The sequence below is a fragment of the Heloderma suspectum genome, chromosome 4, assembly GCF_057233095.1.
Source record: "Heloderma suspectum isolate Gila_16-S chromosome 4, 16-S_ref, whole genome shotgun sequence".
Lineage (NCBI taxonomy): Eukaryota > Metazoa > Chordata > Lepidosauria > Squamata > Helodermatidae > Heloderma > Heloderma suspectum.
The window spans coordinates 302,312,118-302,327,930 of record NC_139461.1 but is presented as its reverse complement, the minus strand read 5'-3'; the positions used below and the strand labels follow the sequence as shown (position 1 = coordinate 302,327,930).

The window sequence follows — 15,813 nt, the reverse complement described above, 5'->3', positions numbered from 1 at the left end:
ACCTTCTTAAAGAGGCGTAATCTTTCTGTGATCAGTGGAGAGCAGTAATAGCCAAAGTCTGCCCCTAGCTATATGAGTAGTGTCTGGTGCATGCTACAGCATGTGTGCAATCCCATTCACCCCCGCTTATTTTGGCTTTGCCTGTGGCCTGCTTAACTGAGGAATACCCAACAAAATGGCACAGGAGAGGCCGGTAAGCAGGCAGGATTTGTTCATCATTGGTGTTCCTGCTCTGGGTTCCTCAAATGAAAAGTGTGGACAGGGCCTCATATGTGGTAGCCTCCCGTTTGTGGAACGCCCTTCCCAGAAACACCAATGTCGCACCTTCTCTGTTGTTGCGTAGGTGCCAGTTTTAATGGAACTCTCTTGTTTTTACGGCTGGTGGTCATTGCATTCTGTATGTCTCTTAGCTTCATTTTTAATAGGATTTTATTGCACGTCTCTCTTATATGCTGCATTGTGGCAGAAAGGTGGCATTATGTTTTAGGGTGCAATCTTACGCATGTTTAGACAGAAAAAAGTCCTACAACTCCCAGCCTGGGAGTTGTAGGACTTTTTTCTGTCTAGACATGTGTAAGATTGCGCCCTTAAATAAATATTCCATAGCCAGGCTTGGGACCCTCATGTTCCAGTCCAGGAGTGCCACAGATACTGAGAATGAAACTGAATTTCTCGCTTCTGGGAAAATGCTTTTCCTCCCCCACCCAACCCCATGCGTATAGATGGAAAATCCTAGTATATTGCATTTGGAAACATTCATGAATGTTCATCTCTTGAAAACCGAAGAAAAATAATAATATAGAATGAGCTGGACCCAGACTTCATCATACTTGGAATAGACCCCCTGAAATCAATGGGACTTAAGTTCATCAGGACTAAATTCCATTGTTTCCAATTGGTCTACACCTAGGTTTGACTAAGTCTTAAGTTGGGGAAGAATGTATTACAATATACACACACCGTCATACACAGTTAAATCAAAGTCATATTTCGACCATCAAAATTAAAGGTCACAGCCTCTTTCTAAAAGTTTGTGTTTTGTGAATCAACCTTTAAGTTTTTATGATGTCTGTGAGCTTTGACATGTTAGCTATGTATTTTTCTACTGGGTCTCTTGAGACACTCCGGTCTTTTGCCACTGCTATTTTTTTCCGCAGTTAATAAATTTGGAATAATAGACAGGATTCATCTTTTACCCTTCCTGTTAACAGTTCCAGCGATATAACCAGGGGTGTGAGCACAGATGACGGATCTTATAAAAAGAAAAGGCACTGCAGCTGTCCTTGATTATATAGCAGCATGTGTCCCAGTGAGTGCCTGCTGATATTCATCTGCTCCTAAAGTCTTATTCTTCATGAAGTCTGACATTTATATCTAATGTACAATATGCCGTTAAACTTGATGAGCGAAGGCTTCATTTACAGATATGAGTTTCCATGTCTTGAAATAAAAATCCCTGTTGCCTTTAATGCTTCACTCACCAGAACTGCAAAGCCATAATCATGATATATTGGTACCGGAGCCTGGTGTTTAATTAATATATCTCTCTCACTCTCTGTCCTTTCTCTTCTCTTCCCGCCCCAGCCCTCCAGCGTGCACTTGAAAAGACTAGATAGGTTGTGTTATTGCTGTAAAAATATACTAGATTTTCTTTCCTATTGCAAATGGACTTGTCTGGTTCTAGCAAATGGCATCTCTTAGGATTACAGAACATACCTTTTTGCTGGGTGGGAAGGTTGCTTTTGCAGTATATCTTAATTTTTGTTGAATATAACAGATATCCATTATTCCAAATACCACAGCTCCTTAGCATTGGCTATTTTTAAAATGCCGCTCATGGCCTTTTCCTTTTGCTATCTTCATTAGAACTGAAAGCATGAGGCAGTCCATCATTAATCACAGGGGTATGTGGGATCTGAATCATAGCTGCCTGTGGTGCTCTAAATTAATGGTGTTTCAGCATCTATGCTCAAGGAGCCCTTTTCGCATCAGTTTAGGAACATGGGAAGCTGCCTTATACTGACTCATACCATCGGTCCATCTAGCCAAGTATTGTTGACACTGACTGGCAGCAGCGGCTCTCCAGAGTTTCAGGCAGAATTCTTTCCAGGCCCTACCTGAAGATGCTGGGGATTGAACCTGGGACCTGCCACATGCAAAGCAGGTGCTCTACCACTGAGCCATGGCCCCTGACCGCTTCCTAGTTTATCTGTTGAGGGTTCCTATGCCCCTGCCATGGAACTCCCAAGCATTCTAGGGTATCCTGTCCGTTCGCATGGATCATACACCCTGGGCTCGATAGGCCTCACTTTTGCCTCTAGCAAATGTGACCTAGGTAGGTAGCCAAAATCTGAGGGCAGGGGGGTCTTATCTTAAATGTCACATTGAGCTTTGGAGGCGCTCAGTGCCTCCAAAGTACAGCATGCCAGTCAGGGTGAATTTCCCTTTCCCACCTCCACAATTAGGAGTAGGGGGCTATTTGGCATCAACGAGGGTGACTCCCCCATCCACCAGCTCCAAGCCCAGGAGGAGGCTACATGTGGGTGAATTTCCAGACTCCTGCCAGGAAGAAGTATACCCTGCAATTGCACATTACAGTGGAAGATAGGTAATGATGGTCAAGGTGTCTTCCAGGAGAGCTTTGCCATTACTGAAATTACCAAAGAAGGCCAGAGTTCCTAGGAACCATAGCTTGAATTCTACTATTCTGAATCATCAGTCTTCTTCAACTGGTGGAGCATAACAACTGAATCATGCCCCCATTTAAGATGGGTAACAGCATCACAACTCTTAAAAAATATTTTAAGGGAAAGAGAGGAGAAAGATACAGGCCTAGTGAAGGGCCCATCCCTGCTCACCCCTAAGACCCTCCAATCACTGGCATCACCCATCCTCTGGAGAGCCATATCAGCAGGAGTAAATGGCCGATGTGGCTCTTTAGTGAGCCAGCCAGACTGAAACGCCTGGCACTGATAGGGCCTTCCCTCAGAGGTAGGCAGGTGGAGACTGGAGAAGCATCCCAGGAGACTGCCTGTGCTGCAGGCAATCTCCTGGGACACCTCTGCTCTGGAGCAGCCTTCTGTCCTCTGTGTAGCCAGAGCCAACAGAGGACAGGCAGCTGTGCCAAAGGATAGGTATTCCAGAGGTCCCCTGTGGCACAGGCGATCTCCCATAACACCTCTCTAGGCTCCTCAATGCCTGGCTGTGAGCAGCAACCCCACCACAGCCAGACGTTTGGTCGTGGATGCGGCAGCAGCAAATGGTGGAGGAGGGGGCAGGAGCAAAAGTGGGGGGGGGGGCCTTCGGCGGCACCATGCCCAAAGGCCTCCTGAAGTCTGGTGCCGGCCCTGGAAAGATGGATGTATACAGAAGGAGATTCCATGTTGGGTCCTAATTTAAGACCTACCATTCTGAATGATGATCAATTGAGTGTATGTACAATTGCAATTCTGTGTTGGTAAATAACATCTATAAGCTCCACCCGCATTCTGTTTCTAGGTGACTAGTTAGTAAACACACTAGTTAACAAACACAGTGTGGGAGGGAGCTCTGAAACTGTTCTTGTTGCACAAAGACTTGGATGCATGTTGCCACTGATTTGCCAGGGGCCTTGGCCAAGAGGCTCCCTGGCAATACTAGGGTGTGTGTGTGTGTGCGGGGGGAGATCCTCACATTCCTGCTGCTGCCATCACATTTTAGATATCTGAGCCTTTCCCAGCTCTGCTGACAGTAATTCCATTTGTGAGCCATTCTGAACTCTGGCACAGTAGGTTATCACGCACCAGGCACCTTTGCTGCAAATGCATTTTGTCCTGGATGGAGGGTGGGATAAATAACTTTATGTACATCTGCATGAATTGTCTCAATGGGAATTCTGTTTGCAGAATTTGAGCTACTAAACCCAGAATACTGGTTTCTTTGTCTACAGTAAGTTTACTTAGATTTTTCTCCCCTCTGGTACAAATAAAAATGTACAGTTTGGGCCAAACCAGATAAGTTAGGAACCCCTCTTAAGTGATCTTCCAAATCCCACATTTGCTGAAGTAATGGGAAAGAGGCTGGAGAGCAAAGCATATAGGGGATAACCGGCGGGATAAAGGGGCCCTTAAACCTACCCACACACATACACACACACACACACACCCCTGCTCCCTCTCCTGAGGGTGTTTTCATCTGGCCATTCGGAAAGGAGAATCGGTGAGCAGAGAGGAGTTGATTCCCCCCTGCACATTCCCTTCACCTCCACTGCTTCCTCTTCTGAAATAGCTGGTGGAGATCCAGTCTTCTGGATCCACGTCTTGGTAAATCTCTTAGGGCTCAATCCTATCTGGATAGTCGCCAGCCTCCAAAATCGGAGCCCGCCAACCATCTTATGCAGGACAGCTGGAGCACGGAGGAGATCCTCTCTTCTATGCTCCAGCTGCCCTCCATTTTTGCCTAGACAGGTGATTACACCCATCTAGGTGCAGCTTCAGGGAGGGGCCTGGAGACCCGATAGGAAGCTGCATCAAGCGGCTTTCACAGCCTCCTCCCTGAAGCCGCCCCCAGGACCGCCCCCTTTTCCCCGTCTCTGCACGTGGTTTCTCGTTTCCTAGAAGTCAAGCATGGAGATGTAGCTGGTGCAGAGAGCACCTTGCTGGCTATGAAGGGGTGGGGAGCACAGTTTCTGGGACCCTAGGTCAGAGCCATGGCTCTGACCTTGGGTCCCAGAAACTGAGTAATTCTTTGGCCCTCTAGACAGTGTCTGGTGACCATAGGATTGCTCCCTCCCTCTTACAAGGTTCTTTAAACCACACCAAGCCCAGTCTTTCTGGCTTTCTGAACGCAGTGTGAATTTGAATATCCCAATACCTGGAATTTAATCTGCTGAGCACATGGTGCTGAAGCCAGAAAATGGTATCTGATCCGCTGTACGTGCCACAGTTGGAGGAAATCTCAGGTTTTGCATGCTGACAAGGCACTCACTGTGGCTCCCAAATCTTGCATTTGTAGTGTGTTGTCATACTGAGGCCAGCCGGCCCCAGTAGAACACAACCCAGTAGTAATGGAAATAGTTTGCTTGCTCTGAGTAGGACATAGACCTGAAATTTCACTCGTCCACCGAGGTGGTTTCATGGTAATGTAATTTTCAGGCTGTTGCGGCATTTTTAAAGCCACGTTTTGTACTGCCTTGCATTTTTTAAAGTGGAACTTTATTTACAGTATGCACACCATTCTGGAACAAAGTCCTCAGGGTGGCTCACATCAAGAAGTCAAACTACTTAAAATTTAATACTTTTTTAAAAAACCAGTAAAAGTATAAATACAATGTAAGAATAACTGCAGAGTTTCTTACAAAGCCAGTTATAGATACTTCTTTTTTTGGTACTTGCCTGATCAGTAGAGCACTACTCCCTGTTGCAGTTGTCTAGGTCAGCCTTCCCTAACCTGGTGCCCTCCACATATTTTGGACTAGAATCATAGAATAGTAGGGTTGGAAGGGGCCTATAAGACCATCGAGTCCAACCCCCTGCTCAATGCAGGAATCTAAGTCAAAGCATCCCTGACAGATGGCTGTCCAGCTTCATCTTGAATGCCTCCAGTGTGGGAGAGCCCACCACCTCCCTAGGTAATTGGTTCCACAAAATCATATTGCTCTAACAGTCAGGAAGTTTTTCCTGATGTTCAGTCAGAATCTGGCTTCCTGTAACTTGAAGGAAGTTCAAGTACTGGCCATACTGGCTGGTACTGATGGGAGTTGAAGTCCAAAACATCTGGAGGGCACCAGGTTGGGGTGGCTGTTCTAGGTTCTCAGCTTAAGCCCTTGCTTTCTTGTAAGTCTTCTAACTACCTTTCCCAGTTCAAGCCTCTCTACATGTTCCTTGTCTCTTCTGCCCCAGCTGCCTCGCTGCAGTTCCTGCCAGAATTTAGGGATGGCGGAGAATTTCTCACCGAAACTTCGGGGGGCCGAGCGCCAACGTGTTCGGCCCCCCGAACAAGTTTCGGGGAGAAATTCTCCGCACCCCCCCCCCCCAGGACGGGACTTACCTTTGGCGAATGTCCCTCCCGGCGGTGGGTCCGGCCGGCAGTTCGTCGGGTCTTCGTCCGGGGCGGGAGCAGCAGCCGGTCTTTCAACTGGCTGCCACCGCCGCCATTCCAATAAAAGAAAAAAAAACGCCCCCGTGATAGGCTGCGTGACGATTAACGTAGCCTATCACGGCTAGATTTGCAAAGTCAGCCGTGATAGGCTACGTAAATCGTCACGTAGCCTATCATGGGTGACTTTAAAAAAAAAACGTGTACGGATAATGGCGGCCCCCATAGGGAGCCGCCATTCACATTCCTTATTTGGTCACTGTAGTCTACGTAAAGATTTACGTAGACTACAGCGACCAAATGGGGGCCGCCATTTGCGTACGCGCTTTTTTTTTTTTAAGTCACCCGTGATAGGCTACGTGACGATTTACGTAGCCTGTCACGGCTGACTTTGCAGATCTAGCCGTGATAGGCTACGTTAATCGTCACGTAGCCTATCATGGGGGTGTTTTTTTTGTTTTTTGTTTTTTACTTTTAATTTCGCGGCCGGGCGAGGCGCCTCCTCCCTGGCCTGAATTTCGGCCGGGCGAGGCGGGAAGCCTCCCCCCCCGGCCTGAATTTCGGCCGGGCAAGGCGGGAAGCCTCCCCTCCCGGCCTGAACTTCGTGGGGGGAGCAGCGAAGCGCCTCCCCCCCACCACGAAAAGCTGCGAGACCAGGTAAGTGACTTTCGTGCACCCCTGTGCCAGATTCTTGATGATTTCTTTGTCTGTGACTGATTCCCAGATATGACAGCCCATATCTCAGACTGGCCTATGAAGTCCCTTATTCACTAACCCAGATAGACTATGACTATGTTTCATAATGCATGAATCCTTTGGAATCCCTGTGTCTATTTCTGAAATGTTGATCTTGATACATTCCTGTATAATAGAGCTGGACCTCTGGCACTTGGCATTGCTCTAGAATAAACAGCAGCTTCTCTAAAAGAAATGATTCAGTCTTTGGTTTGTTTGTCTTTTTAAAATCTGTCAGGCAGGTAGCACTTAACCTGATGTTTTTCAGCTTTTTGTCTGTGTATTTCCAAAGACCATTGTAACCTAATTTTAGCCACTTGTATGCACTGGGGTCTGTGTGGGTGTGAGTACAGTGGCATCCAGCCCCTGTAGTCATAACTGAGCTAGGAAAGGTTCCCTGTGGAAGCCAGTCGGTATCTTTTTATCCATCTCCCTGGAGGGGATAGATTGGCAACTCTGCAGAATTCTGGACTCTGAATGATCTCACTGCTGTTGTTGCATACATAGCAAAGGAATCAAGTTCCCACAAGCTTGTATCAGCCTCCAGCAAGGCTGCCAAAACTGGCCACCTTTTAACCCTTGGTTTGGTTTTGACCCTGCTTATTGCTGTTGCATTCAGAGTTGTGTGTATTACATGCAGAAACTGGCAGTGGCTGAGATCTGAGCAACTTGAGACTTCTTGGTTACCGTTCATAATATTAAAAAGACTTGAAAATATGTGGGCAATACCTGGCGAGGGGAGGAGGGCTGTGTGAGAGATCCAGTGGCCGTCAGGAGTGGCCTGGGTGTAGAAGAGGAAAGAAGACTGTGTGAATAATTTGCAAATCTGTGCAAATTATACAAGTCACAGATCAACATTTCTTAATGCAGAACTCTCCTTTTTTAGTGCAGAATATACACAGTCCTTGTATACTTTCTGTGGCTATGTAGCTTAGTAAAAAGGCAAGTAAGGGGAGACATGATGCAAAATTATGCATGCTGTGGAGAAGGTGGATAGGGAGAAGTTTGTCTCTCGCAATACTAGAACCCAATGGGGTCATCCCATGAGGCTGATTGGCGGGAAATTCAGGTCAGATGAAAGGAAGGACTTCTTCACACAGCACATCGTTAAACTATAGAATTCACTACCATGAGATGTAGTGATGGCCACCAATTTGGATGGCTTTTAAAGGGGGCTAGACAAATTCATGGACAGTAAGGCAGTGGTTACTAGTCCTGATGGCTATGTACACCAGTTGCTGGGGAACATGGGTGGGAGGGTGCTGTTGCACTGATGTCCTGCTTGTGGGTATCTCATGGGCAGCTGGTTGGCCACTGAATGAACAGAATGCTGGACTTGATGGACCCTTGGCTGATCCAACATGGCTGCTCTGATGTTTTCAGAATACTGTTCCTCTCCAACACAATTTCTTTTGTGCTGATGCTGAACAGAGAAGGAGTTTTAAGGCCTTCAGCAGGTTCACACTTGCACCCTGATGGCAGATTTTGTTTGGTGGTGGTTTCATGGAGGTAGTGGGAAGGAGGGGATGTGGGTCAGCTGGGCACATGCTAGGTCCTGTTGTTCCCATACCCACGTGCACAATAGATGGTACCAGGCATGGGGGTCAATGCTGTGATTGCACAAAAAAGGGAACATGCTGTCTTCTGAAGGTACTACTTTTTCTGCCAGTTTAGTGAGCAGTGGCCAACCAAGAGCAAAGGAAGCTGCTAACAGGATTATGGCGCAAGCATTCAGAACAGAAAATTACCACCAACTAGGTGTAATATATTGCCGCTAGCATTGGGAGAGACCCTGGGATGTTATAATAGCAATACTATATAGCAGGGGTGTTCAACCTCTTTCAGCCCAAGGACCAAATTCAATTTCAGAGAATCTCTGGGGACCTCATTCAAGTGGTGGGCAAGCCAGAAACAAAAGGGGTGGGGCCAAACTGCCAAAAATCCCAGCATATTTGAGCTTAAAGCTCTTACTGCTTGTAACTAAGCCTTAGGAGAGGCATGTCAGCCTTTTAGAATGCGGGGGAAATATACAAAAGCCAGGAAACCACCAGATGATAAATGGTTGAGGAAAGAGGGTAGGACCAGGGGAAGAAGAAGATGTGGCCTTCAGAGGGCCAGATTTGGCCCACAGACTTGAGGTTCTGCAGCCCTACTGTATGGGATGGCGAACTTCTCAAAACCATTCTTCCCACTAGGAAAGCAATAGCATTGGTACACATCTAGCTTGAATAGCATTGGGATGAATGTCCAGGTCTCCTCTTGCTACTGTTTGAGTGGATATAGCGATCAGATGCAGAGCTCATATCCTCTTTAGTCTGTGTTATAAATCTATGGAACGTTTCAGAGCAGTTGGCAGAAATAAGCTGACATGGTCTAATTAACTGTAAACCAAAAGCTAATCTGATACCATTGACCCACTGTGGCCTAGTCCTGGGATAATACCATTAGTCAATAAAATGAGGATTATGATTGCTACCCAAAAAAATAGGATGATGGTGGATGAGATTGTGTGTTGCAATATATGAAGGAATGTGCGAATCAGCAAAACTTGTGTTTGCCAGAGTTCTTGAAATACTATCTCAAAGCTCGTTCCGACTCGAGTCCATATCACATTGCAAGCTTTGTTTTTTTCTTTTCACATGAAAATGTGTATTTTCACACATATTTTTCCACATGTATGCATCAATTCTGCACATTTTTGAAATGTTCACATTCTTCTCCCGTTGATGAAAGTGTGTTTGTGTGCATTTTGGATGTAGAAGAAGTTTGCAAACACTACCATAATTTAACTTCTTTCAAGATGTAAAGAGAGATTCTGTTCTCTAGTAGGTCGTGTGTATTTTTAGCTGGTCACAAAGAATGTTTTAGAACAGGGATAGGCAGCTTGTTCCCCTCCAGTTGTTGTTGAACTACAACTCCCATCATCCCTCACCGTTATCTATTCTGGCTAGAGCTAATGGGATTTGAAGTCCAACATCATCTGGAGGGTCACACATTTCACACCCCTCTTTTAGGAGATACAGTTCACTTATTTGCAGTCTGTGATAGTTTGTTCTTTTTTAAAAAAAAAATCTGGTTTATATAGTAGGGCTGCAAGCATTAGGGCAGGGGTGCACAACCTTTTTGGCCCTGAGGACGCACACACAAGTAGCCTTCCCTGCAGTGGCTGGATTAGCAGCCCCCATTTGGGGCTATCCGTCCAGGCATGTCCCATCCTGCACCCTCTCAGATACATGAAACAGTCTGGCAGGAAAGGGACTGGCATGTTCCTGGCCAATTCTCACCTTCCTAAGGGAAACTCCGGCGCTAATTGCTCTTCTTTGGACATCTCCTGCTTACCTGACCTGGTGCTCATTGACCAATTTCGGTTGCCACTGTGAGGGCTAGAGGAAGCTTGGTCACTTTGATCTGGGATAACTAGGAGCAGTGGTAGCAGAAAAGAGAGAAACCCAGAGGCGGATGGAGCACACCTAGTGAGGTACCCTGAAGGGGTTGTACGGCTGATGGTCGTTCATGACAACCATTGTTAAAACTGTATTTTAAATCTCAACCTCCATAAGAGGCTATGGAGATCCATTATCTAGCATCAAAACTCCAAATTAGCTGAAGTGATAACTTCTATTGGGCCAATTTCAATTTGCATAAAAATGTGCAAACTTCTTGGTTAATTTATTTATTACATTTACATTGCGCCTTTTTTCCTCTTTAAGGAACCGAAGGCAGCATACATAATCTTCCTCTCCATTTTAGCCTCACAACAACCCTGTGAGGTAGGTTGGGCTGAGAGTCTGTGACTGGCCCAAAGTAGCCCAGTGAGCTTCCATGGCCAAGTGGGGACTAGATCACCCGGATCACCCAGCTCCCAGTCCAAGACTGGTTACACAGAATTCCGGAAGGCAGAATGAACATCTAAGAAACTTCCCAGAGAGAACCAAGCTGTTCATAAATGGAAATGTAGTGACCTTGGTTCTCAACAGCCTGCTCTGGACCCATGGCTTTCAAACTGTGTTCTAGGGCACTCAGGAATTATTTGGCGTTCCTCAATGAGAAGATTAGTAGTGGTGGCAAAGCTTCCCTGAAAAATGGCTTGCCATCTATTACTAATCTTCCCCTGCAGGAAAGTGGTGAGTGTATTAGGATGTGGTCTTAGTTCACATGAGATGATAGGGAAGCCTATCATCCAGGCCAAAGTCCCAGGTGAACTATTTGCACCCTAGAACGTGTCTGAGAATACTTTGCAGTGCACAGGATGTCCATAACTGACGCGTAAAATTCCTAGGTAGAGACATATTGCTGTGAAAGGTGTGCTCCTTGAACATAGAAAGTTCTAGAAGGTTTGTGGGAAAACAAACATAAGCGTGTAGGGATGCTGTTGTGCAGACAGCTTGCTCAATTTCGCAGGCCATGAACTAATACTGTTCGCTCTTCGTGGTGTTGTGCATTTTTGCAGAAGGCGTTTTATCTCCCAGCGCTGCTCTCTAGAGTTTTTAGAAGACATAGTGGAATGTGCCAGTGTCCGAAGGTACTTGTTCAAAAGCAGCATTAACCTTCTCTTGTTGCATGCTCTGCAAGTCCTTTCTCCCTGCACCCTTTTCCAAGCCGAATACCTAAGGTCCTGCATGCATGCTCGTTCTGACTGTTAACATCGGCACCCTTTTTTATTATCCGTCATTCGTTTGGTTTTTGCCCAGATCTCTGACTTGCAATTTCCCCCTCCTTAAATTGTAGAACCAAGCACATATCTGGATCTCCAAGACACAAAGGCTTGAAGAAGATCCACTTCATCAAGAACATGAGGCAGTATGACACACGGAACAGCAGGTAGCCTTTTCATTAACGGAAGGACTTTTTATTAGCTTTGCAGTTAGTTAATGGCCCTGTGCTAGCAATGGTCTCGGGAACCACAAGTGAATATTTTTGGTGCAAAACCTGTCGTGGGAAGGGCCCAAAATGGCCCAAGGAGGGCAGGGAGGAAACTCTTGAGTATCTCCTGTGTGTGTTTTAACAGCCATCTCAGCCGCTACCATGCTGCCATTTTCTTTAAAACTGCTGTATTTGCTTGCCGACTCTCATGATCAAGCCAGTTGGGGATCACATAGCCAGCCTGGTGACATCATAGCCAGATTTGGCTAGGTGGTGACATCTCTCAGGGCGAATGAAGTACCTTCACGGGCCTCGCTCAGAATGGAGTAGGGGAGAGGGAACAGACCTGCTTCATTCATTCATTCATTGATTCCACTAATTTATATGCTGCTTCCCGACAAGATTATTGAAGTGGTGAACCTAAAATATAATGGTTAAAACACAACGATAAAATAATCACTGATCAGCGATAAAACTATAACTGTAACTGTTTGTGTCACAGCTCAGGGAAAGCCCGCATAAAGAGATAGGCCTTAAGACGACATCTCAAAGTCCAAACTATAGATGCCTGTTTGATGTCAACTGGGTTCCAGAGGGCAAGTGCTGCAACCCTAAATGCTCTATTTATTTCATTTCTATACTGCCCAATAGCTGAAGCTCTCTGGGCAGTTCACAAAAATTAAAACCAAAAAGCACACAGTAAAACTATATAAAATATTAAAGCATTAAAACTACAATGTAACAATGCATCCAAAATAAAACCAGAATAAACCCCAGCAGCAATGCAGAGATTTAAATACAGATTTAAAACAGCAAAGCTCTACTACCAGTGTTCCTAAAGTGAACCTCAGGACCATCAGCACCATCAAAAGTGCTCCTGAGATCTGCAAAGACCTGTCAGGGACATAAGGATGGAGGCGACCCCTGAGGTAACCTGGCCCCAATACATCCTTGACAACGAGGAAGTATTCCCCTTTGCTTTCCCATTCCTGCATGGTAGGTAACTGTTTTTGTGCCCTGTTAGAGTAGATACTTAGAGTAGAAGGTTACAACAGCTGGGATTGTTTAGCTTTGAAAAAAGGAGGGTAAGGGGAAACATGACAGAGGCCTACAAAATTATGCATGGCATGAAGAATGTGGATAGGAAGACATTTTTCTCCCTCTCTCAAAATACTAGAACCCGGGGTCATCCCATGAAGCTGACAAATTAACAAAATGGTCAAATTGCACAATACATTAAGTACGTAGCATACGGCTGATCCACTCTGCTTTTTATTCAGAGTTAAGCGTGCAGGGTCCTGATCCACCCCTGTGCACAGGTGGGGAAGATTTAAGCTGTCCGCACCACCACTCTTGTTTTCCAAAATGCCCCACACACAGGGGCTAAAAAAAGAGAGAGAGATTCCATTCTGTGATAGAGGAAGCTCTTTTTCTTTTCTTTTCAGCTTCAGCATGGGGCAGGGATACAAATTTTGGAAAACAAGCAACTAGGGGAGGGAGCTTTAAACCTTCCCTATCTGTGCGTGGTAGCCCTGATCCAGATTGCATACTTCTGAGTAAAAAAAAAAAAGCTGCATGCTACATATTTAATACCATGTGGCTCAAGTTTTTATTAAAAAGCTATTAGGGAGGCTGGCTGTGAATACAAAATGCTACTGATCATTCATAACGTATTCTTTCTGTATCTCCTTTCAGGATAGTATTAATTTGTGCTAAGCGAACTTTATGTGTGGCTTTTTCTATCCTGCCCTATGGGGAGAGCTTACGGATCAGGTGAGTAGTTCCTATTTTTGTTAGACTGATAAATCTATTTAAACCTGTTCCAACAGTTGCATTCGCAAAACGGTACACCTTTCTGAGGGGAACAAATTGCAGGACTGACTCTGATAACTTGAACATAAGCTTGAATTTTTTCTGCCTTGAAAGTTTCTAGTCCTGCCGATTGCATAGGAAAGCTTAGAAACCCGGGGTGGTACGTGACTAACTTACCAATCAAAAAGAGGCTTGGTAAGGCTTCCAGTGGTCAGTGAGACTGGCCTGCAATGCTCTGTCATGCATGCATGTGTGCTCACATCCCATTCGGGATCTTGCTACCCCATTCTGTGTAACTTTGCCAACCTAGATTTTACCAAATAATCCTTAACTGATTGAAAACCTGGCTCTTCAAAACAGAATGAAATAAGTAGCTGACTGCCAGTGTGGTGTACTGGTGAGAGTTCCGAGATCCGGGAGATCCGCGTTCTAGTCCCCACTTGGCCATGGAAGCCCACTGGGTGACTTTGGGCCAGTCACAGACTCTCAGCCCAACCTACCTCACAGGGTTGTTGTTGTGAGGATAAAACAGAGAGGAGAAGGAGTAGGATAATGTAAGCCACCTTGGGTTCCTTGCAAGAGGAAAAAAGGCGGGATATAAATATAATAAATAAATAAGTAGTTAAAATACGCAGATTTAACTAATTTGCATAAGTACAGGCACAGAAACTGGGTTTCCTTGAATCTGGGTTTTGAGGTCTTGCGGGAGAACACATAGGCCCCTGATTTGGGAAGATTTTTCTGCAGTTCACAGGTAAACACGCTTTCATTCACACGGTCACACCCCCTTCTGTAAGGATAAACTACAGTGTACATTGAACAGCAAAATAAAACACATCTTCCAAACCTTACTGCATTGTTAAGTGAAATCATCTAGAGCTTCTCCCACAAAAGAATTAAACAAAGCTGCCAGGTTTTAGGATTCTCTACGCTGCATAGAAATTTTGTCAGAAAGTGTACTTGAAAGGGAAAGCAGGATATTTTAGTATCATTGGGGGACAACAACAGTTTAATCATAATGGGAGGTTAGATGACTTTAAAGTTGCCTTTTAAAAGAAAGAAGGAAAGAAAGCATTACACATTGCTCTTTCCATAGAGCTCTGGTCTTGCAATCCTAATACAGTGTTTGGATGGGAAAGTCTGGTGCGTTTGACAGTTTTCATAGGCAGCTTAATGCAGGGGTGTTCAACCTTAGACCCACGGGCCAAATCCAGCCTGCATGGCTCCCAATCTGGTCCTCCAGCCGGGGTTCCCCAGATGACTACGCCCCTTTCACAGGCCCCACCCCCTTTTCCCCAACTGCCTATAATTTGATGGTTTCTAGGCTTTTGCACTTTTTCCCCATTCTAAAAGATTGAAATGCCTCTCCCAAGGCTTAGCTACTGGCAGGAAGAGCTTTAAGCTCCAGTGTGCTGGTATTTTTGGTATTTGGCCCTGCCTCCTCTGCCTTAGGCCACACCCACCATTGGAATGCTGCCCCTGAGAGCTTCTCTGGAATTGAATCATCCCTCGGCCTGAAAGATGTTCAGCATCCCTAAAAGTCAAAATGTCAAAAAGGTCTACTGAGTTTGATATTTAAGCTATTCTATAGATGTATGTTACCTTGATTTCCTTCCAAAGCTGGCGCTACAGGCCTCTTTGGCTGCAGTTTGTGCACACTTACTTGGGAGAAAGTTCCATTGGGACTCTGATATACATCAAAGACTATGACATCAGTCCTTTAGGTCTTATTGATGGTTGTGTTAGAACAAGGGTGTGTGTGCACACACAGATTATTTTCAGATTGATCACGACCAAGGGCATGTACTTTTCTAGGCTGAAAGGGGTAGCATACATGTTAAGATAAAGCAAACACTGCTTGAAGTCAAAATGCTGTTAAAGCTGGGGGTGTGAGTGGGGATTAGAAAGCCACTTGGGACTGCAGTTTGGAAGTCACAATAAAAAGCAGTACTACACATGGAGTGCTTCCCATGTGCTTTTCTGGATGAGGATAATAAAGCTGCACCAGAGAATTTTACTATAAGAACAGACCAGTGGGGCTCTTGCATTTTAAATTTACAGAAAGCTGTGTGTACAAGTTTAGCCTTCTTGCATTTGCCCCAATCCAGCAAGGGAGATTTGCACATGGAAGAAGGGTTCTGTGTATAGAATTGTGGCTGTTTGGGGAACCATGCATGCATAGGAGGTTGCACATGATGTTGCAATGTTCATCCAAGCCCCATTGAACTGGGGGAATGCATTTGTGGATGGGGATGTGAAACTCCCAACTGGGACTACTAGTTGGACTTTTGACGTGCAGCTACAGCTAGATCGAGGCGAGCAGGCTTT

At 45.5% G+C, this 15,813-nt stretch overlaps 1 protein-coding gene across 2 annotated transcripts in view; it reads left to right on the top strand.

The window, feature by feature from the left end:
• CABLES2 (Cdk5 and Abl enzyme substrate 2) overlaps positions 1–15,813 on the top strand; it is a 67,425-nt gene that overhangs the window by 26,136 nt on the left and 25,476 nt on the right. For both annotated transcript variants that reach the window (XM_084854355.1, XM_084854357.1), the window contains exons 2-3: positions 11,539–11,631; positions 13,369–13,446. In XM_084854355.1, coding sequence (XP_084710481.1) covers positions 11,539–11,631; positions 13,369–13,446 — 171 coding nt within the window. The remainder of the gene's footprint in view (positions 1–11,538; positions 11,632–13,368; positions 13,447–15,813) is intronic.